The 24,769-nt window shown below is 46.2% G+C and overlaps 1 protein-coding gene across 4 annotated transcripts in view; it reads left to right on the forward strand.

Annotated features, from left to right (window-relative positions):
* Positions 1-24,769, forward strand: part of LOC147010362 (uncharacterized) — a 39,739-nt gene that overhangs the window by 8,619 nt on the left and 6,351 nt on the right. For 2 of the 4 annotated variants that reach the window (XM_085859941.1, XM_085859943.1), the window contains exons 2-3: positions 7,320-7,421; positions 24,104-24,272. In XM_085859941.1, the coding sequence (XP_085716067.1) occupies positions 7,320-7,421; positions 24,104-24,272 (271 nt within the window). Of the gene's footprint in view, positions 1-4,950; positions 5,585-6,055; positions 6,567-7,319; positions 7,422-24,103; positions 24,273-24,769 lie in introns of those variants that run through there. The other 2 variants (XM_085859940.1, XM_085859944.1) reach the window with 2 other exon arrangements.

The raw sequence follows: 24,769 nt of genomic DNA on the forward strand, positions 1-24,769 counted from the left end.
AACGGCCGAGTGCAAGGGAGACCGTGTGTGTGAGAGAGAGTGGTATGTAAGGGAGATGTCGGTGGGCATGTGTGAACATGCAGCCGCGTCTCCCGGGGTGAATGTAATGGAATGGAGTGTGAGCGTCGTAACACGCGGGAGTGCGTGTGTGGAATGGAGGCGACGACGGCGACATGTGAAGAAAGAAAGCCGGGTAGCGGCTGTAGTTGTTTCGGGGACCGTGCCGGGTTCACCCAGCCGCGAGCACGAGGTCCGTGCTGTGCAACGCACGAGGCCCCCACGTGCTCGCTTGCGAGAGTGAAGTCCCGGTCCGGAAACGCCAGCGGTGGATTTGCCGATCCCGCGGACGGACAAAGTTTAGGCAGGATTTCGGATTTGGACCGGACGGGTTCTCCACGCGATCATGCGTGTTAAGCTCCAACGGGCAAAGCACATGTGTTCGCGTGGGGAACCCCTCTGGGGCTTGTGTTTTTTTTTTTACGCGCACGGTGACGCCATGGCTGCACGTGGGGTTGGAATCCCGCAGGAGGGGTATCCCTGCCGGATGGTACCGTCCAAGGAGGGACGAGGGACACGTGCAGCTGCATGACATCACGGGCAGGTGCAAAGTGCGCGAGCTGTGAGTTGCCGCGCTGGTGCTGCGCATGTAAAGAAAAAAAAAAAGCAAGCCTCACTTTCGGGTGCACAGGATTCCTGGGCAAGGGGTGGAAGACCCCCTTACCGGGGCACAGGATGGAAACTAGTTAGGGGGAAGGGTTAGCTTAGCTAGACCGACTTCATGGGGCAGGGGTAAGTCCTCATGGAGTCCGTGGAATGGATTACTTAGAGGGATGATAGCGAGATTTAGGTTGGGTAAATAATTTTTGGGACATTTGAGAACAGTGACAGACAGTGAATGTGTAGAGGGGACGTAGTTTAGCTACGTAGTGTTAAAAGGAACGTGCTGTAGTTTAAGGGACGACGTGGGAGCACGAGTTAGTTAGGGGATGTAGTTAGGAGGATGGCAGAGTTCAGCGGTGTGTGTGTTGAAGAGTTGGTGAGTTGTGAGGTGAGTACTTGTTGAGTGAGTGAGGCCAGCGGGTCTGTGTGAGTGGAGCGAATGGGGACTGCATGGTGCGATGAGTGATTGGGGGGAGGAGTGACTCCCGCCCAAGGGACCCCGGGGTCAGTGTAGAGTGAGTTAGGGGGTTAGTCAAATTGAAAAATGGAAGTCGTTTTGTTGTTGGTGGGGAAGTAGGCTCGAAACCCATTTGGAGGGGTGCAGGAGCCCTGTTGACAGGCTGGGAGCGTGGTGGCGAAAGGTGAGTATCGCTGAGTGGGTACCGCGGGCACCAGGCTAGTCGGCCGTGGTAGGCCAAGGGCCCATGGGGGGCCGGGATAGCGTAGTGGGCACGGGTGCGCCTGCTTGGTGCGGGGGCCCGGGGCGCCATTAGCCGCGTGGGCAGTGTTGTGGGCACGGGTGACCCTCGGAAAGGGGCCTGGGAAGCCAGCCTGCCACGTGTGCGTTTCAGGGGAGGTGCCATGGGGGGCACTCCCCGGTGTTAGGGAGCTGGTAGGCTCGGAGGCAGTGTAGTGCCCGGGGGTGCCATCGTCGGAGAAGCGGCAGAGGGTCGTGCCTGCCAAAGGGAGCCACGTGTCCCAGCCATGAGACCGTGTGAGGGCACGGAGAGAAAATTGGGGGGCGAGGCCCGAAATTGTGAGGACACCAACACAGGCGACGGGAATCTGGGTTGTTAGAACCAATAGTTTAAGCGAGAGGCGCTCGTTGAAAGCCCCGGGGTAGTTTAACAGTTAATGGTTAGGGTAGATTAGGAAGTGTACCCCTCCGCACCATCCATCCCCTCGCTCTCGTTGTGGGCCGCTGGACCCACTTTGGTTATAGATCGCTGAAGTCTGGGGAGGCCATCCTGAGGCTTGAATTGGGCCTCGGCACAGGACGTTAGCTCCCTCTTATTCCCCTCCGGGAAGGGAACGTAGGGGTTGGGAGTAGGCTAGGTGACAGGATAGGTTAACCGAACAAGGACAGTACAGGGGGTTAGGGGACGATTTATAGTGGGGAAGTAAAAAAAAAAAAAAAAAAAAAGTTGGGGCTAAATTGGGGTTTGACAAATTGAGGGAGTGGGTATGTACAGTGACAGGCAAAGGCGATAGGTGGGAGGGAGACAGGTAGGTAGGTCCAAGCCTGCCTTACGAGTGGCCAGCACCACCGCACTCTCTCCACCAACCTCCACTGAACGGCGAAGGCTGGCCAGCTTCATCTGCTGGCCGCGTTGCTGCAAGGCAAAGGCCGGCCCACTTCATCGGCAGCTGTTGTTTTGCTGCAAGGCCTGTGCCGGCTGGATCGTCTGCAGCTGCTGTGCTGCAAGGCCTGTGCCGGCTGGATCGTCTGCAGCTGTTTTCTGCAAGGCCTGTGCCGGCCAGTTCGTCTGCCGGCTGTGTTTGCCTGCAGTGGCCTTCTTCTGCGGGCTGTGTTTGCCTGCTACCTTTGCCATGTCATGCCCACTGCCCCTGTTCACCAGCCCCGTTCAATTTTGCTTTGCCCCCCCCCCCCCGCTGTTCATTGCCATGTGCGCCAGGATCAGAAAGCAACAGTTTGCAAGCTGCAAGAACTGCCCCGTTGGCAGCTACAACACGGGCCTGCAGTGGCGGCCCGTGCACCATGTTTGTGTCCATCCATCCATCCGTTGTGTTCATTGCGTGTGCCACTTGAGCTGGCATGGAGACTACGTTTGTGCAGCCCATGCACCGTTGTGGTTCACTGCGTTCAGTTTCAAAAGGGAAGGCCTTGGACTGCGTGTGAGCAGCCGGCCACGTTCCCTGTCACCTGCATTGTTTGAGTCAGAGACTGCATGCGAGCAGCCTGGCTCCCTGCTAACTGCTTTCTTTTTGCAGAGTTCATTGATCCTGGGCCATGGTTTAGTGTAAAATTTGTAAGTTAAGGTAAGATGTACTGTAAATATGAGTGCGCCCCCGGCATGTCTGTCCTAGCGCCGGCAATTTTATTTAAGTCGTCCGTGTGAGTGAGTTTGTTTAGGTAGTTACTCAGCCCTCAGGTTATTTATTTTGGGGACACGAATACCATGAATGTCGCACTCAGGGATCCGTAGGTAAAATGTACTAGGGGAAAACTACACATGATGGCACATGAAAATTCGACGACTCGGGACGAGTCTGTAAAAAGGGGAGGGGGTAGTGTTGTGGTTTACGAAATTCGCAAACCACCATTCAGGTCCCTTTGGTGAGATATCTCTGTAAGTATATGTGTAGTTAGGTCCAAACCCGTTGTTTAGAGGGAATAAATGTCATTCATGCGGGCTGCGACCCTTTTAGATAGCCGTTTTTCTTTTACTATCTTTATTTCGGACCAGCTGCCATTACTACCACCACCAACCACGTCTCAACAGTCATCACACAACAACCACCAACCACAACGCCGCTTCACAACAACAGCCACGACCTTTACCGTCACAACTCGCCACCATCGCATCACCACCATTCTTGCGCCACTTTTGGGCACCGATACTGGACTCGTGCAGGGCGCGCACCGAACAGCGTGTTCAGAAACATCACAGACTTTCCGAGGAAAACGGATCAAAAACGACTCACGCCCACTTCTGTTCCGTCCTATCGGCGAGCTGGGGCGATTTGGCCCCGCCTCCAGGTACGTTGGAGTGTGGTCGCTATATGCAAATTCATGGATCAAAAAGCATTCACGCCCACTTTTCCTCGGTCCAATGGGGAGCCAGTTAGAGGTGAAAGGTCGGAGGTAAAGGGTCAAAGGTGAAGGAGCGAGGCCACGGGGGATATAAACGACTGCGTTCGTCAGTCAAAGCAGTTCGCAGTTGGGAATTGTCGGTGGAGCTGGGAAGAAGTGGTAGTAGTCAGAGTGAAGAGGACGGAGCTGTGGAGAGGTGGCGGCGGCGAAGGCGGTCGAGGGGGTGCTCGTGTCGGAGTCGGGGAGCTGTGGAGGGAGAGGCCGGCGGCGCGACCGAGGTCGTGGTGGAGACGCTCGTCGCGGGACCCGAGACAGAGAGGTATCCTCCTTCCCCCGAGCATCAACAACCCCCTCCTGTTTCCCCCCGCGCTGAGATAGTGCGACAAGGGGGCCCCTTTCCCACCCCCTACCAGACACTGTCCGCGAGGCCCGCGGAGTTGGGGCGCCACCGCCACTTTGCGTCTCATCATCAGATGGGTAGGCCCGACGCGGTCTCGGCCCCAGGCCCGCCTACCCCCCTCATCCTTGAGGGTGGTTCTTTTTCGTTTGCTTTGGGTATATGTGTTGTCGGCGCCGTCTGTGAAGTAAAATTGTATAAGTGTTGCCGTGTGCTCGGTAGTCGGATAGCTCTGCATTGTCTTCTTCTTTTATATTTGCTTTTTGTGTAATATTGTGTTTCTTCTTCTATTACATTTGCTTTTGGTGTAATTGTATATGTGTGCTTTCCGTTCATCGCGAAATAAATGTGCTTCATGTTGAACTGTTTTCCCGTTTCGCTTCGTCTTTTCTTTCATTGAATCTCCATCTTACTTCACGTAAAGGGTTGGTAGTGGGCTGAATACGCCCGATAATTAATCGAACCGTCGAGGCCGACGATAAAACCGCTCGGTTATCCCGATAGTACGGAACGGGTCGCTTAAAGTGGCCCGTGTCCGAAGTCGACCTGCGGCGAGGTGCGATCGCCCGGTCTACCCTCCGTGTGGGTACTTAGGTAGGTCGAATTTGGCGAGCAACCCTATCCCACGCGGGGGGCCGATTGGCACGATCGTGGTGAGGCCGAAAGGTCCACCCGTGACTGGTTCCCGGCGTTAGTCCGAGAAGGTCACGACTGGATTGTCGGTCCGGTGGGCGACGTGCCGCGATTCGAGTTACGTGGCCGTTCGCACGCCGGCGGGCGCGAATCCGCAACAGTATTAATCTATGTCTGTGCCAAATTTTGAGCTTTCATCACAAAATGCACAATGGGTTTTCTACGGCGCCCCACTTAAAGGGTTTTCGAGATTTTAAGGGTTATATAGTTCAAAAGGGTTTAACAGGGTCTATAGGGTTTTAGGGTTATATGGAGCCTTTGGGTTCTAAAGGGTCTATTTGGATATTAGGGCTATAAAGGCTCTAATGGGGTCTATATGGTCTCAGGCGTCTAGAGGGTGTAGGGGATCTTGGTGGGTGGAAGCATTCTCACAGAGTCTATAGGGTTTAGGCTTCTAAAGGGTCTTTGGGTTCCAAATCGTCAACCTGGGTCGAAATGTTCTTTGGCGTCTCAATATTCCAACAGGGTCTGTAGGTTCTAAAAGGTCTAAAATGGTCAAAGGGGTCTCAAAGATCAAAGGGGTCCCAACTCCAAGGGTATGTTCCAGCAGTACGTCCAAGTCGAAAGAGTCAAAGGAGTTTAAGGAGTACAAAGTGTCTCAAGAGGGTCTGTTTTCATTGCCCCAATATCTTTCTTTGACGTCTGCATGTCTGAGATTCCTGCGTGTGTCCTGACGAGCTGCAAGACGAGAAGCGCTGACAATGTCTCTTCTTATTTCTGCGATTGTACACCGCTCCATCCATATTCCATCTCCAGGTGCTGCACGATGTCATCACCAGGTGCCGAAGGAGACGCCCCCCGGGGATGATGCGTGCCGGAGGGTCATACTCAGTTTTCACTCTGTTTGCTTTCTTTTCTTGTTTGTTTGTCCGGGCGATATCTCAGCAATCCTTTGAGCTCGGAGCTGAAATTTGGGCACAATAGTGAAGATGTGCTTTGGCAAAAGGACTGTTTTTAATTTTTTGATTAATCAATTAATTAATTACTCATGTATTTCTTAATTACTTATTTTCTTTATCATCTGGGCAATATCTCAGGCATCTTTTTGAGCAATGAAGCTGATATTTGGACACAACAGTAAACAAGTGATTTGGTTACAAAGAGTATTTCTGATTTTTTTGTGTGTTTGTTTCCACCGTCGAGGATCCTAGAAGAACTAACGCACAGAAACGTACAACAAAGGGAGCAGGAGACAAGAGGGGTGGGAGAGGGAAGGGAAAAATCAGTGGGGAACAGAGACATGAGGAGACGGGAGAGGGATGGGGTGGGGTACAGAGGGTATACAAACAAGATGGACACTACAGGGGCTTTCAGGAAGGAAAGCAGGGAATGTGAAGGAGGTGGGTTTGAGGAGGATTAACGGGGGAAGAAAAGATTGAAGTTTTGGATGGGGGAAGATAATATATGGTGGTGAACAGCTGTTTTGAAGACCTGGGGGGAAGAGTGGGATTGAACAGTGTGTGGGAGTTTGTTTCAAAGGCAGGAAAAGAGGAATGAGAGAGTGAAGGTGAGCAGTGATTCTTGATTTTGGTAGTTTTACCAGGAGGGGGTGTGGGCGGATCTTGAGTGCCCTGCGGAAATATGGGAAGGACAGATCGCAGATAGAGCAAGGAAGGTGAGGCCGGAGAGGAGACGGGAGAAGAAAATAATATCACCGACCTGCCTGCAGTGAGAAAGTAAGAGACCCAAAGACTCAGCCTCATCGTGGGAGATACCAGTGATCCTAAATGCCTTGGTTTCCACAGCGTGAAGCCGAGAAAGGTGAGAGGCAGGAGCACCAGCCCAGAGGGGAGAGCAATACTCCATCAGGCTGAGGACGAAAGCTTTGTATGTGGTCAGGAGCTCAGGTGTGTCAAGGAAGGACTTTACACGATGGAGGATGCCCAGTCGGTGACTGGCTTTGGAGACCAGCTTCAAAATGTGTCTTTCCCAGGAAAGATCATGGCTGATAGTGAGACCCAGAAGCTTGAATGAAAGGACTTCTTCAAGATGATTGTTGAGAAAGTGGATGGGGGTGGGGGTGGGGGGGTTCCAGACAGTCCTTTCGGAGAGACACAGTGAAAGTGTGAGATTTGTCCGGATTGAAAGACATGTTCCACATGTTGGACCAGTTTGTGATTTCATCCACATCTGCAGAGAGCAAATAGGCTGCTGCTTGCCGATCTGAGGGATGATGTATGGTATGGCAGAGGTTGAGTCATCAGCAAAGAGATTAATTACTTAATTTTTTAAAAAGTTCCAGATTCGTATGAAACAGTGGTGGTTTGGGTATGCTATTCGCCAATTGATTAACATGTTAATTATTTTACGATTACTATTTATTTATTTTAGTTCCTTCATTAATCAATTATTGTACACCACTCCGTCCCAATTCCATCTGCATGTGCTACGTGGCAGCATCGGTACCCCGGCAATGTCACATGCTGAAGGGTTTGTTATTTATTAATTTGACATGTGGGCAGTGTATTATTAATGGAATTGCACTTGTTTGTTCATTTCTTGATTTCTTGTCAGATGTCAACGCTTTTGCCGATAACACACTGAGGAATGTGCTGAGAATACGCAACATTCTCCTTGCTCTGGAGTTCATGCCCCAAGGAGTGTGTCAGTGGCTCGGTAAGCATATACCTAACTACAAGGCACTCGGTGGAGTGCATACCTCCACCCTGTAATACCTGATGCACCACATTTTTGAGATATCTATCTATCTCTATATCTCTCTATATCTCTCCTCTCTCTCCTCTCTCTCCTCTCTCTTCTCTCTCTTCTCTCTCTTCTCTCTCTATATATATATATATATATATATATATATATATATATATATATATATATATATATATATATATATATCTATATCAACTGGTCTGAGACCACGAGGGATGAACTACCCTGGGTTGCCACCAGACTCTCCGGAATCGCAGGCCAGCTCAGATGCCCACCAGCTTTGGCACGGCTTGGAGCTCCTGACTTAACATGGCGAACACGCACCTCGAGCTGGCACCCCAGCCCTGAAGGTGCACCGAGTGTAGCCTGTATTTTGGATGGTAGTGAACTTTCTCTGCCACCCACGGGCTCTTTCACGAGCTAAAATGCACATCCGGGACCCGAACCAAATCCCTGGATCACCCTTCCCGCGACCCCTCCTCGTTGCTTACGGCCTTGCTGTGGTCTGATGATTGGATGAGGGCTGTAATCATTCTGGACGCTCACCCGGGACATTCCCAGTGAGATGTGGTGGAGCTATATAGCGTCTGTAGTGTGGACGAGCATAACGCGGCACCAAGGACAATGACCGACGCCGTGCGGTGCTCCAAATAGAGTGGAGAATTGTCACAATGCAGGGGTACGAGGGGTACGAGGGGTGCGGGAGTATTTTTCCCGTGTGCAGGAGGCATTTGTGCTCAAAGTGGTGAGATTTGGTGAGTGAGGTGCGGAGTAAGGTGAGGTGCCAGTTGGGAATTGGCATGCAAATTCCTGGGGAAGGTTGTCTTGTGTGCCACAGGGATGATCCGAGCCACGGGAGGCATCACGGTGTGCCTATTAAACAATTGTCTGTTGAACGGTGTGTGTGTGTGTGTGTGTGTGTGTGTGTGTGTGTGTGTGTGTGTGTGTGTGTGTGTGTGTGTGTGTGTGTGTGTGTGTGTGTGTGTGTGTGTGTGTGTGTGTGTGTGTGTGTGTGTGGTTGCATGCTTGGTGTGTACTATGGCAAAAAGGAAAAGGTTAGAGTAGAGGTCAGAGTACGGATCAGAGATATTTATGAGACCTAACTTCGAGTCCCACACAAAGCAATTCATCTTGTTTACCCATGAGACACGAGTGGAGGACTAACTAGATGAATACGAATGAAATAACTGCCTGGGGATCACTGTATATTGGGTGCCATTGCCTTAGAGGCACGTGATTTTGCAGAACCGCAACAGCATTGATTGGGCCGACATGTTCTCGTGGATCAAGTATTACGTGGCAGAGGTATGCGCTCCACCGAGTGCCCTTCTCGTATATTTATGTATATTTATAAAATATATAATATATATGACCGTTTTTACAGCCATTTTTCCCTGCTGTGCAGGGGTTTGGCTTTTTCTTGAGGCAATGTTTTATGGCCGGATGTCCTTCCTGACGCCAACCCTGGTCGCCTCTTACGACACACAGGGATATGGTACACCTATTCTTACCGGGGCATACACCGGGACCAGTACACTGGTACTCATTTCGCTGACCTCGGAAGGATGACAGGCTGAGTCAACCCCCTGGTGTTAATTCAGCAGCCAACGGGGCTTGAACTCAGGACCCTGGGATCCCAAGCCACCACCCTAACCACTAAGCCAACACCAGGCTATATTTATGTATATTTATATTTATACAATACTATATATATATTTATATTTATACAATACTATATATATATATATATATATATATATATATATATATATATATATATATATATATATATATATATATATATATATATATATATATATATATATATATAGTATTGTTGCAGATCCAGGGTGGCAGGATTCTCACCCTAGTCGTGGCGCCAAACGTTACCGATTTGCCGCCACCCTCACCACCGCCGTCTCCAGGGTTAATAACGCTGGCTGGCTCGGCACAGGCCTCGGGTCACGCGTCTTCAATCGCGATACCAATGTAATCCTGGACCTTACCAGTTGGGGAAATAAACCCCGGTTACAGACTGGTTTTGTCAGATGCCGAGCGTTTTCTGCCAGTCTGTAACCATTGTGGTTTTATATACCAATCGAACGGATTGCTCCTCGACGCGACATAAATTAACTCAAAGCGGCAACTTCATATGGATCAGCCAATATTTATTGGGGAACATCGGGGAACACAACACAAGCAAAACATTCACGACAATGTTTTAATTAATCTATAACCCGTTCTTAACTAGGGAACTACGGATTACAGGTTTCGAAGGGGTCTCTACCGAGATATACCTTAAACAACATGCAAACAAGACAGACAGCATGCAGACAAGACATAGTACTTGGTGATGTTTCATGGACGAGAGGAAAGTGTCAAAAGCACGAATGTCGCTCATAACAAGCCGATGTCCACGGATTCGAGCCCCAAGCTCGAACACGCCGTGTGGCGAAATGGAGGCATCATACTCTTACTCACGGCAGCGCCCGCGCACGCAGCCTCGGCGCATTCAAACACCACGAGGTCAACTGCACCAGACCGTCAGATCGACGATGGGTTTCAGCTGATTTCTCTCAAGGTCCAGCATCCAAGTGCAGGCCTGGCCTGTTCACCAGACAAGGCCAAATCGGGGTGCCGGGTTCCAGCAGGCTGGGTCCATGGGATTCCAAAACGTCATCGAGCAGTGAGGTGAGTTGGGACAGTCAGAGGCTCCATCATTAGAAGCAGGTTGAACCTGCCGATCACCTCCTCTCGAAGCCGACTCCAGACTTACACAGCAGTCAGGTCCTCTCCCTGCCGATTGCACCACTCGCGTTTCTTCTTCTGCTCCCCTCGAAGCCCGCGCACGCCTCAAAGCCGACTGCAGTTGTTGTCCTTCTCTTCAGAATCACCACTGTCTTTTCTTCTTCTGCTCGCCTCCAAGCCACCGGCTCCTCCCCTTAGTTTTCACTTTCTCTTTTTGGCCACTCCCTCTCAGCTGACTGGGCGGGGCCTCATCCGGAGAGGGGAAGGAAGAAGAAGAAGAAGAAGAAGCCCTCAGCACACCACCACTGCACAAACAAATAACAGCCTGTGACATCTCCCGACGTACATGTAACGTCCATTTTACCGAACAGCCTAGCTAAACATGCATTTAATGGGGGATCTGGGCTAATCCTATATTTAGTAGCCGACTCAGGGCCATTTCCACAACAATATATATATATATATATATATATATATATATATATATATATATATATATATATATATATATATATATATATATATATATATATATATATAGATATATATATATACACTACTGGTCGAAAGTTTTAGAACACCCCCATTTTTCCAGTTTTTACTGAAATTTAAGCAGTTTAATGTTTCAATGTACTGTGAAATTAAAGCATTGAACAAATAAACAATTGCAGAAAAAAATAAATCATGGAATCGTTTTGTTGAACAAAATTTAATCTAAATTTTTGACTCATCAAAGTAGCCATCTTTTGCAGATATAACAGCCAAACATACTCGTGGCATTCTTTCTACAATGGAAATCAAATATTGCTCAGAAAGTTCTTCCCAACACTGTTGCCGAAGTTCCCACAAATGTGTTGCACTTGTAGGTTGCTTTGCTTTCACCCTTCTGTCCAGTTCCTCCCAAACCAGCTCGATGGGGTTTAAGTCTGGAGACTGTGCTGGCCATTCCATGATTTGAAGCCTACCGTCTTGTTCTTTTCTTCTAAGGTAGTTCTGACAGAGCCTGGAAGTATGTTTGGGGTCGTTATATTGCTGAAGGATGAACTCCTGACCAACTCGGCGTTGCCCAGAGGGTATTGAATGGCACTGCAAAATGCTGTGGTCGCCATTTTGGTTCAGGGTGCCAGTCACGCTGTGCAAGTTGCTGACTCTGGATCCAGTAAAAGAGCCCCAGATCATCACGCTTCCTCCTCCATGTTTGATCGTTGGCGTCACACTGAGGGACCATCCTTTCGTCTACTCGACGGCATACAAAAATCCTGCGTGATGAACCGAAGATTTCAAATTTTGATTCATCGGTCCACAAGACCATCTTCCAGTTTTCAGTAGTCCACTGGCGGTGCTTCATGGCCCAGGCAAGCCTCTTTTTCTTATTTTGTAATCTCAGCAATGGCTTTCTTACTGCCACTCGACCTGTCAAACCTGCAGCTCAAAGTTTTCTGTTCACCGTTTAAACTGAGACTTCCTTACTTCGACCAGTGTTAAGCTGTGCTTGAAGCTGCTGTTCTGTGAGCCACCAATCATGCAAGCTGTTAACTCTCAGAAACTTGTCTTCTGATTGTGCTGTGGCTTTGGGTCTGCCAGACCTCTTCCTGTCAGAGTTTCCTCCAGTTTCCAAGTGTCTTTTGATGGTGTAGGAAACTGTACTCACTGACACCTTGCTTTTCCTTTGCAATTTCTCTAAAGGAAAGACCTGCACTTTTAAGGGTTATAATGGTCTTTCTGTCTTCCTTTGTTAATCGTCTTTTTCTCTCCATTATGATAGCAAAATACTACTTCCTGCAGTGCAATATTGTTCAAGTAAAGCTTCAGAGGGCGGAGCAACACAGTCTGTTCCAACACTGCTTTTATACAGATAGAGGGTTTGCAACTAATCAACAAAAGTTGGGACACCTGTAGCAATTGTTAGCATCAACTTTCAAGGCTTAATTTACTTCCATCGCTGCAGCACAGCTGCAGTTGCTAACCCATTACTTGTTCCCTGAAAAGGGCCTTTTTTAACAACTCTCAAATTTACATTATTTTTCAATTTTTGGTTCCCTAAACTTTTATTTTTAACCTCTGGCAGTTTACCGCTTAGCTTTGTACCATTTCAGGTAATATCACTGGACTTGAACCAATCAAATTTCAGTAAAAACTGAAAAAATGGGGGTGTTCCAAAACTTTTGAACGGTAGTGTGTGTGTGTGTGTGTGTGTGTGTGTGTGTGTGTGTGTGTGTGTGTGTGTGTGTGTGTGTGTGTGTGTGTGTGTGTGTGTGTGTGTGTGTGTGTGTGTGTGTGTGTGTGTGTGTGTGTGTGTGTGTGTGTGTGTGTGTATATATATACTCGCTGAAAAAAGTTCCTGTGTACCATATATAGTCACACAAAATGATACTGACATGCACCCAAGCAATATAATGGTCATCCAAAATGAACGTCTTCGTGCTGTTGGTATTCTTGAGACAGGAATGTCAGAAAGCGTTGTGGCGAGGCATTTTGGTGTTCATCGGAACACTATGCAGTTATTCTGGAGACTTTCTCAATCAACAATCTGGCAAGATCAGAGATCATCCATGTTCTTGGCCACCACGTGTGACGTCACGTCGGCAGGATAACCATATCCGGTTCCTGCACCTGAGGAATCGGTTCCAGACAGCAAGTTTGAGAGCTCGCAGCATCCGGTGCTTGCGACTAATCAGTGCCAAAACTGTCAGGAATCGCTTCGATGAGCATATCATCCAACCACGACGATCAGCAGCAAGTCCGATGTTGTTGCCATGTCATCGACATGTGCACATAGCTTGGTGTGGACAATGTCTGAGGTTCAGGAGACAAGATTTGCATCTTATGCTTTTGACATATGTGTCAAGGTTTCATCTTGACAGTAGTGATGGCCGTGCTTATCGACATGAAGGGGAACGTTACGCTGACGCATGTGTCGTGCAACGTTCGTCGTTCGGTGGTGGAAGCCTGATGGTATGGAGAGACATCATCCACCACACATCACAGAACCCAACTGGAGGTCATTAATGGCAATTTGACAGGTGTTCGGTACCATGATGAAGTTCTCCGTCCTCACGACGTACTCCTGTTCTCGTAAGTTGAAGGACGTCAAATCACACTTCAATAGGATAATGCATGCCCTCCCATTTCATGAGTGGTCACCGACTTCATCACACAACAGAACATTCACACGCTTACCTGGCCAGTGGTTCGGCTGATCCTTCTCCTGTAGAACATGTGTGGGATGAAATGGAACTACTATCGTGCCATCTTCAAAACCATCCGGCAACGTTGGCCCAACCGAGGTACAGATCAGGAATGACACCCCGCAAGCCTTCTTCAACCATCATGCATCCTCAATGAGGTGCCGTTGCCAAGCGTGTCAACGCAAATGGTGGTCACACCAGATATTGAGCAGTTGACTGATGTTTGTCCGCCCCCCTCTTCGAGCATCTGAAGACGTATCTTGCATACATGTGTTGACATTGTCATGTCGATTTCATGCTTAATAATAATAATGATAATACTACCATTCCAAAGCAGTTTCATTGGCAAGGAGTACAGTCGTCCTGGATGGGTCATCACTCCGACGCAGGTTACCCCGAATGGTGATTACCCCGGTATCCTGGTACTCGTTTTGCTAGCCTCAGAAGGATGACAGGCTGAGCCAAACCCACCGGGTGTTAATTCAACAGATAAAAAACAGGGGTTGGAATTCAGGACCCTAAGGTCCCAAGCTAGCCAACTTAACCACTAACCACCTAACATCATCAATTTCATATTTATCAAGCACGAAATATTGATATGACCAAACAATGTGACGTGTGTGTTTTCATTTCTCATCGGTGTTAGTGATGCACAGGAACTTTTCCTCACTGGTATATTTATTTGTGTAATGTCGTGATGTACAAACAATCAGACCGACCATGATGCATTCAATTTCACGAAGGTTTTATTGACAACAGTCAGCTCCATAGCTGGTCCCGTGTGTCGTGCACGCGCACACGGCACTCACTTCTAACCCGAGGAATAGAAGGGCGATCCATCACAATTTGTCCCCCTTTAATTACAAATCCAACAGGTCTGGATGTTTAGATACACTGGAGGACCTACGCAAAGGAGTTGTTACAGGCACAGATTTAGGTGACATGGCAGCGGGTACAGGTACAGAAACTTCAGGCGGAGACGCATCACTCACACCTTCAGATGCAGGCTCGGAAACAACAGTCGCATTCTCGGACGACAGAACAATAACTGGATGAATCACAGGATGTGCATCATCCTCCAACTCAATATAACGCAGCTTGATCTGATCCACATGTTTCCGCACTGTTCGCCCATCTTTCAGCTCGACACCAAAAACACGACTTCCTTCCTTGCTGATAACAACACCTGGCAACCATTTTGCTCCAAGGCCGTGGTTCAGTACATGAACTGGATCGTTTACAGCAAAGTCACGCATGAGTAACACGCTTTAACACTTGCTTGATGATCTGTACAGCACGCACTGCATGACCATTAGAAGCGGGGTTAAACGGAGCAGAACAGACATGTTTGATACCATCCAATGTCATGAATTCCTGAAATTCCTGACATGTAAAACACGAACCATTATCGCTTACCAACACATCAGGTGGACCATGAGTAGCGAACATGACACGCACATTCCCAATGGTGGCGGCAGAAGTGCCGGTCGACATGATAGAGCACTCCATCCACTTGTAAAATGCATCAATGACCACAAGGAACATTTTTACTAAGAACGGACCTGCAAAGTCAACGTGAATCCTGGACCAAGATTTGGAAGGTCACGACCAAAGACTCAGCGGTGATTCCGCTGGTGACTTGCTGAGCGGCATACACGTATCACAACAATGAACACAAGATTCCAGTTCAGAGTCAATACCAGGCCACGGCCACCAAACATGGGACCTTGCGATCGCTTTCATCGTAACAATACCAGGGTGGGTATGATGTAGTTCAGAAACCAACTTCTCTCTTCCCTGCTTTGGCATGATGACACATCGGCCCCAAAGTAAGCATTCTGACTTGACAGACAACTCATCTCCATGACGTAAACATGGTTTGTACTTCTCTGAGTCTGGTATACGGGACCAATCGCCAGTCATAACACAACGCTTAACTACAGACAACACAGGATCTCTGTTAGACCACAATTTCACTTGAGCAGCAGTGACTGCAGAATTGTCACTCTCAAACACATTCGTAGCTAATACATGGTTAGCAGGTTGAGGGGTATTGTTACAATCAGTGATGGGGACCGGCAGTCGACTCGATGCATCAGCACAATTCCCAGTGCCAGGCCTGTAACGAATAGTACAATTGTAACCAGACGGCATCAAGGCTCACCACTGAACACGTGATGACGCATTGGTGTTGATTCACTTGTTCTCTGAAAACAAGTTTCAAACTAAAATTTACGACCAAACAAATACTGATGCATCTTGGTTACCCCAAATACACAGCCTCATGCTAATTTATTAACCATACCAAGAGGCTCTTTCAGCTTTCATCCAAGCTTCTGGAAGCATACGCAACAGGTTGTAACTTGCCCGACTCATTAGCTTGTTGTAACACACAGCCTACCCCACAGGCACTGGTATCACATGAAAATATAAGATGCTTACATGGATCATAATGAACAAGCAACTTGTTAGAACACAACAGACCTTTGGTTTCTTAAAAGCATCATCCTAAGCCTTGCCCCAAACCCAAGTTTTCCCTTTCCAAAGTAACTGATGGAGGGGTTCCAGCACTGTGCTCACCCGTGGCAAGATACTGCCAAGATGGTTGAGCAAACCCAAAAATGAATGCAATTGTGACACATTTTCTGGTTTTGGTATGTTCTTGATTGCTTCAACTTTGCAATCACACGGCATGATCCCAGCAGCAGTGACTATTCTGCCTAGGAGTACAACTTCGGGCATCATAAACCCACATTTCTCATGTTTCACTCTGAGTCCTACTTTGTCCAAATGACGCAGGACTTCCTCCAGGTTACTCAGGTGTTCTGCAGTGTTGCAACCCGTGATCAGGATGTCATCCTGAAACACGACAGTCTTTGGCACAGATTTCAATAGACTCTCAATGTTTCTCTGAAAGATGGCAGCTGCTGAACATATTCCAAAACGACGACGATTATAGATGAACAGCCCCTTGTGAGTGTTGATTCACGTGAGTTTCCTTGACTCCTCATCCAGCTCTTGTGTCATGTAGGCAGATGTCAGATCCAACTTGGTGAATGACTTTCCACCAGCTAATGTTGAAAACAGGTCATCCGCTTTGGGCAGTGGATACTGATCCTGCATGGAGCGGCAATTTATGGTCACTTTGAAGTGCCCGCAGATCCTCACTGCTCCATCACTTTTCAGGACCGGAACAGTTGGACTAGCTCATTCATTGAACTCAACAGGAGAGATGACCCCCTCAATCTGGGGTCTCTCAAGTTCACACTTGATATTTTTCCTCATCAAGTAGGGAACAGACCGAGCTTTGCTTCCGAGTCCAGATGAATCTTAACTTTCATCCCCATGAAGGAACCAATTCCTGGCTCAAACAGAGATGGAAACTTATTCAGCACTTGAGCACAACGGGAAGCCTCCACTGAAGACAGCTTTTTGATCTCATGCCAGTCCAGCTTTCTGCTCTCAAGCCAGTTCCGACCGAGTAATGTTGGGTCATTGGCTGGTACAGCCCACATAGGCAGTTCATAAGTCACACCATCTTAAGACACACTGACATCTGTGTTGCCAATCACTGGAACAATTTCCTTGTTGTAGGTATGAAGCTTGCCTCACAGTCCCACAGTTTGTCAAATGTCTCCTGGCTCATAATTGACTGACTCACCCCTGTGTCCACTTCGATTGATACCTGCTTGCCATTCAGTTGAAGATTAACAGTTATCGTTGCGGTGCTGCCATGGATTGTATACATCTCACACTCCTCACCATGCAGTGACGACTCATCAGCTCCAGCAACATGCTCGCCATCACCACATGATGGGTCGTGCCAATACTATCACCACTGCTGGATTGGGAACACCTCTTTTGAAGATGCCCGATCTTGCCACATCCGTTATGTGTGTACCGCTTGAAATGGCACTGGTGAGGCATATGATTTGCATAACACCAACACAAGTTCTTAGGGCCTCTTGCTACCGATGAAGCCGGTTTCAAACACAGAACTGGCTTAGGTCTAGCCTCATACAAAGATTGAGCAATCTTATTGACAGTATCTGTACTTGAAGAGTTCTGGCTTTTCGACGAGATCTCCTCCAGGTTTTCAGCAGTTGTCATACACACCTGTGCAATCTTCACTGCTTTTCCTAGGTCAAGGTCGTCTTCTTGAGCAAGGAGTTTCGATAAGATGACGTCATGATTTACCCAAATCACAAAAAAGTCTTGGAGCATCTCATCAAGCACAGCGCCAAATTGACAAGGTTCTGCAAAACGGCGCAGATCAATGACAACATGAGAAATGTCCTGATTTTCCTGGCGAGTGTGTGTATAAAACTTGTACCTCGATATGATTGGACCGACTTTCGGCTTGAAGTGTAGCTTGACGAGCTCACAGAGTTCTTCATATGACTTGTCGGTTTGTCGCCATGGTGACAGCAGGTTTTTGATGAGTCCGTACACCTTCTATCCGTACACAGTCAACAACACAGTACAACGACGGACGGCATCACCAGCAGCCGCCATGTTGTTGGCCACGAAATACTGGTCAAGCCTCTCGACAAAATCTGCCCAATCCTCCCCATCGGAGTATTCATGGAGAATGCCGACAGTCGCCATCGAGACACGGGTAGTTCTTTACTTCGTCGCCACTTGTAATGTCGTGATGCACAAACAATCAGACCGACCACGATGCGTTCAACTTCACGAAAGGTTTCTTGACAACAGTCAGCTCCATTACTTGTCCGTGTGTCGCTTATGCGCACACGGCATTCACGTCAAACCCAAGGAAGGGCAATACATCACAATTTGGTTCTTATGTATTTGTGAAAACTTCATTTTATACTATGAAAAATGATGTAACTAAACAAAATGAGAGGTAAAACCAGCTGAACTAGCCTCCATGGGGACTAACCATCCTCAGAGGATTTGGTAATGCTGTCGTGAACGCAGATATCCTGACTGTACTAAGTGGCCATTCTGAGTTAGCCAATGGGGAACACTTATGCAAATGCAAAGAGTGTAAATATGGGACTTGCAATTGCAATACTTGTCCTACATTTGCCACAAACAATAAAATTATTTGTGCAGTAACGGATAGATCTTACAAGTTAAAATAAACCAAATAATTAATTACATGTAAAACCTCAAACATAGTTTACTTATTGACTTATAGCAAATGTGCGATGCAATATGTTGGTGAAACAATGCAGAGATGTAATGTAAGAATGAATGCAGACAGGAGCGGCACGAGAAACCCAGATAAAACTACTGGTTGTCCACTTTTTTATGTAATGCTGTGATGAAGGCTGATTTGCAAGCAGATGGACGATGACCCATGGTAAATGACAGGGTGAAAAGGGCAGGGAGAGAGAGAGAGAGAGAGAGAGAGAGAGAGAGAGAGAGAGAGAGAGAGAGAGAGAGAGAGAGAGAGAGAGAGAGAGAGAGAGAGAGAGAGAGAGAGAGAGAGAGAGAGAGAGAGAGAGAGAGAGAGAGAGAGAGAGAGAGAGAGAGAGAGAGAGAGAGAGAGAGAGAGAGAGAGAGAGAGAGAGAGAGAGAGAGAGAGAGAGAGAGAGATAGATAGATAGATATAGAGATATATATAGAGATATATATATATATATATATATATATATATATATATATATATATATATATATATATACATATATATACATATATATATATATATATATATATATATATATATATATATATATATATATATGAATGAAAGTTCATTCTTGAGATTGGACAGATGTTGTTTTCTGGCTCTCCAGAGGGTAGAGACACACTTGTTGCGGGAATAATCTGAGGTTGCCTTTGGTCGGATTTACCTTCCAGGAGGAGAACGCAAGTTGTTTTTTTTAAAGTAACTGCCTCACCACAGGATCCAGAGTACCAAGAGCAGGAGGATGGGTAAGATAATTGTACAGTAGATGAGGCTGGATGAATCTGTCCATAAGAGAGAGTAGATTTGTCTGGAAGAATTCCCAGGGTGAATTAATATCAGTGGTGGTGGATATAGGAGATCACTCCTGAAGTGAGATGGTGCTTGAGTATCTTTTTTTTTTTGTATACCTTGGTCGAGGCACGTATGAGAGCTAACACACAACTCACAGCAAGGAGGCATGAGACAAGAGGGGCGGGAGTGGAAGGGACAAAACAGTGGGGAACAGACACATTAGGTGAACTGTGGAAGGGAGAGGGATGGGGATGGGACGGGGAACATGGCGAAGAGAAGATGGACATTTCAGGGACTTTCAGGAAGGAAAGCAGGAGAAATGAAGGAAGTGGGCTTGGGTGGATTATTGGGGGTAGAAAAGATCGAGGATTTGGATGGGTGAAGATAAGAGGTGGTGGTGAACAGCTGTTTTGAAAGCCTGGAGGGAAGAATGGGAAAGAATAGAGTGAGGAAGTTTATTCCAAAGGCGGGAAAAAAGAGGAATGAAAGAGTGAAGATGAGCAGTGATTCGTGATTTTGGTAGTTTTACCAGAAGGGGGTTGTTGGCGGACCTTGAGCGCCCTGTGGAAATGTGGTGGGGACAAATCGCAGAGAGAGCAGGGGGGGCAAGGCTGGAGAGGAGTCGGTAGAAGACAGAAAGACCACCGACCAACCTGCGGTGATTGAGTGAGAGGCCCAAAGACTCAGCTTCATTGCGGGAGATGCCGATGATCTTAAATGCCCTGGTTTCGACAGCGTGAAGCCGAGAAAGGTGGGAGGCAGGAGCACCAGCCCAGAGGGGAGAGCAGTACTCCATCAGGCTATGGACAAAAGCTTTGTAACTGGTCAGGAGCTCAAGAGGGCTGAGGAAGGACTTAGCACGACGGAGGATTCCCAGTCGGCGACTGGCTTTTGAGGCGAGGTTGGAAATGTGACTTTCCCAGGAAAGGTCATGGCAGATAGTGAGACCTAGAAGCTTGAAAGAAAAGACTTCTTCCAGAGGATTGTTGAAAAAGTGGATGGGGGGGTTTTGTAAACGGTACTTTCGAAGAGACATAGTGAGAGTGTGAGATTTGTCTGGATTGAAAGACATGTTCCACGTGTTGGACCAGTTTGTGATTTTATCCAGATCTGCAGTGAGTGAAGAAGCTGCTGCTTGCTGGTCTGAGGGATGACAGATGGTACGGCAGAGGGTGGAGTCATCGGCAAAGAGAAATAGAGGATTTTCCAGAGAGTCCGAGAGATCATTGATGAAAACCAGAAAAAGAACAGGGCCCAGAACACTACCTTGAAGAACTCCAGCCTGCACAGGAAGAGGGGATGAAAGAACTCCATTTAGGGCCACACGTTGACTGCGACAGGAGAGGAAGTCTGCGAGCCATGAGTGGAGATGGCCTTGAATACCATGGGAAGAGAGTTTGGTGAGTAGGTGAGGATCTTATCTTCATAAGATACTCATTTTCCTATATCCACCATTATTCATGATGGTTCATTTCCACCTCCTCATTATTCATGATGGTTCATTTCCACCTACTCATTATTCATGATGGTTCATTTCCACCTCCTCATTATTCATGATGGTTCATTTCCACCTACTCATTATTCATGGTGCTATATGGTTCCACCAATCAGGTAATCCCATCCTTTCTTTCTCTCAACCAATCAACGTTGAGGACATTACATTGTAACTTTATAAAATGAGTTTAGTGCTTCAACTTCATCTGCTTGCGCTTTTATCCTGATGAGTGCAAGTCAAAAAGCTTTGATGATGTCCATTTTATTGAAATGCATGTTTAAATTTTGTTGTCCTAATCGAATGTTTGTTAAATATTTGACATCATATACTGTTCCTGCTGAAGCAGTTCTACAAGATGTATTGCATCTTCACTTGTTATCCTCTTGAGAAATATCACACAAAAGAAATATTCAAATACTTTCAACTTACCAAAGACAGATTGGTTTGTCTAACTTCTTTGTTTAGCTGTTGTCATCCCTTAATTATTTTCATTCTTCCCTAACCCTCTCACAAAACCACAAAAGGTGTGGGTTCTTGTACTTTCAAGAGGTCATTGACATTTTTCACAGTCATCAAGTTTTGTTTTCAACAAATGTGACAGTCCAATAGAAACAAACAAAATTTTTTTCAGATGATGTATTTGTTTGGAGGTGTGCTGACATAGTTCGCATTTTTATTTATTTATCTTGAATTACCAAAAGTAACGACAGACAAAGCTCCAAATCAGAAGCAAGACGAAGGACAACTATTTATCTCAAATTTAAAAACCAGACAAGAACAGTTTCTAGTGGGGGGTGAGAAGTACGAAAGGGCTTTTAGGGGAATTTCCAGGTAGGTAACTAGAGTGGCATACGGTTGAGCGCACACCTCTGCCAGGCTGAACACTTTAGCTTTTGTACCATAACTCATAGCTGGATCTGAATCTGGACCTGAACCAGAATGTAATCAGTTTGTTTTTGTCACGAAACCAACTCACCCACCTTGTTTTGTCATAATTATTGATGACATTGTGCAATGTGTCACCTTTGGCTGTGTGGGGGAAAAATTTATATTAATGTATTTTAAATTGCAACAAATGGAGTTTCAGAAATGTAACTTTTATGCTGCAAGTTGAATTGGCTGTCATTTCTGGCCAAAAGACTTTTGCCCTAAATGATAAGAAATGTGTTGTTCTGGAGCAGAGTGACAGAGCTGATAAATGAACCTTTGCTTAGAAATGTACGAAGTGGCTTTTCGTCTAAAGGACACGTCTACAGTCTGGGTGAATATCCCCCAACCTCTCTCTCACGAAAGTATAAAATGCTTTGAAATCTAAAATTGTTTTCAGTGCAAGCATGTGAGGTAGTATAGTTTCTCAGTGGCTTGTACTCCTTGGAACTGACCAAGTACCAAGTTAGCATAAAACTCTCTGATGTAATGTAGAAGTGAATTGAATCTGGTTGGTCTAACTGTTAACTAAAGTAAGAATAAATGAAATAGAACCAAATAATATTGCAATCAATAGGGATTCTTAAGTTCATTGTACGAGGGTGAGAAGTGTATGGTGGATAATTAGGAAATAAATTGTTTCACAAGGAAGGACTTGTGTGGACATCAGTTTTATCAGTGTCGATAGGGTTTTTGTAGGATTTTATAATCAAATCGGACAAACGTTAAACTCTGTCTGAAGTCAAATAAGATTCCACAATCGGCCAGTTAGAATCCTTCAGGAGGACAACGATCACAACAAGATGGGTTTAAAAAATCCACATCAGCTGTATCTTTTAATAGTGAAGAATCACTTTAAAAACTCTCTAATCCAGATGTGGATCATTTCCAACATCCATTTAATTCCTCTTTGTCACACACCCAACTTGTCTACCGAGTTTCTTCCGAATCCATCTCTAATTTTTTGAGATATCTTGCTCACAGACAGACAGACAGACAGACAAACAGGGGTGAAAACATAGCTTGATCCGTCCACGTTCAGTGACCTTTGGTGGAGAGGTCATGAACATGTAGGAAAGCTGAGGCAGATAATATGCAATCCACATTACAGTAAAGACTGTATTGAGAGATGTTTGCAGGGTTCAGAAGCATGACGTTAACCAATATCTAACCACTTGTTTGCGTCAAGACAAGCACCAGTTTGGAGTAGCCAATACAACATCGTTTATTAACAAAGAATCTAAAGAGGAATTGTGGATATATATATAGACCTGCAAGTTCAACTTCAATTGTAGATGTGGGGATGATGTTCGAGCTGTTCGTTATGGATTGAATAAGTCAATAAGAAATCTATACCAATAAGTGTCAGTGTGTGTGTGTGTGTGCGTGTGTGTGTGTGTGTGTGTGTGTGTGTGTGTGTGTGTGTGTGTGTGTGTGTGTGTGTGATTGTCAATGTGTGTTTCTTCTCCATAACTCCAAAACCATAAAAAATAGCAGTCTGAAACTTTGCATGTACACTAAGAAAACTCCAAGGAAGTGCAAGAGTGAAAATTGGGTGCTTTGGTTAATTAAAACACCCCTTTTGAAGATAATTAATTGCCTTATTTAATTATATCATTTATCAGGTGCATCCTCAGTCACCACTCCCTATGGGGGTCTGAAGGCGTATCTTCGGTAACCTCGCTGGGGTCTGAAGCCACCATGTTTTTTGGACTGCTCAATCACGCCTTGACTTGGAACAGTCCAGAACAATTTCTTAATGATAATTTTTTTTCCTCACTTTCCTAACTCATATTGAATGCCTCTTTATCATAGCTACGAATTGATGTGTACATTACCTTTGTAGGTACTATAGTTTTCAAATTAGGAGCTTGGAGAGATTTCATGCATTGTATGATACGATTTTCCATGATCTACTCTCCCGGAGTAATTAAAGTGCATCATCGAAATATTATTTCGGTTTTGAGGATCGGATATCGTCCTGACTAAATAAGTGTTGAAATCTGTTGTGAAATCTGATAATTTAAAGAAATAACGAGTCGTATAACTAAGTCGATACACCTATTTACTTTAAGCAAGTAAAGCTATGTCCCCTCCTTCTCCATAGAAACACAACAAAATGTGAAATTTCCAAAGCAATAAACTTACCTTTTTTACTGTTTGGAGAATTATATTGAGTGAACAAAAATTTTTTATGAACGTTCCAAAATTGACTAGCTTAATTGAGTTATATGATTGAATGTATTCACTGCTCGACCTCATGCCCTGTCCTCCAGAAGGACTGCCTATCCATAGTGTCTGCAAGATCTGTGTCTGTTTTCAGAGGTGTTGGGAGGTGCTCTACAGGGAATCAAGGCAAATGCTGGTACCATGCTGCATCATCTGAGCGAATTGTTCACTCACTGTGTACGCTTTTGCCACGCCACACCATTCGGTGCAAGAGGTTCGTGCTGTGGCACTCTGAGTGAGTGGTTCGTGCTCCATCACCCTGAGTGAGTGGTTCATGCTCTGTCACCCTAAGTGAGTGATTCGTGCTCTGTCATTTTGAGTGAGTTATTGTGAAATAACACCCGATGTTTAAGCTGTTTGGCCGTATTAACATGTTTTTGAAATTACCGAGACAATTTTGTTTCCACCCATCGCACACAACTGTTTATAAAGATTAATGTTTGTGAACATTTCCCTGAAACGTGTCTATAAATGCAACGTTGCTTTTTGGTGAAAGTGACAATGTTTTTTTTGGGGTTTATACAGTTTATACAGACAAGTACTGTGGTTGGTAATCACATTTACTCCAACCTGCCGATTCCCGAAAAATTGCTGTTATCGGCCAAGCACGTGTGTGTGTGTGTGTGTGTGTGTGTGTGTGTGTGTGTGTGTGTGTGTGTGTGTGTGTGTGTGTGTGTGTGTGTGTGTGTGTGTGTGTGTGTGTGTGTGTGTGTGTGTGTGTGTGTGTGTGTGTGTGTGTGTGTTGTTCATAAAGCATAAC

Source organism: Eptatretus burgeri, chromosome 16 (genome assembly GCF_056783735.1).
Source record: "Eptatretus burgeri isolate ZD-2024b chromosome 16, Ebu_testis_v1, whole genome shotgun sequence".
NCBI classification, from domain to species: domain Eukaryota; kingdom Metazoa; phylum Chordata; class Myxini; order Myxiniformes; family Myxinidae; genus Eptatretus; species Eptatretus burgeri.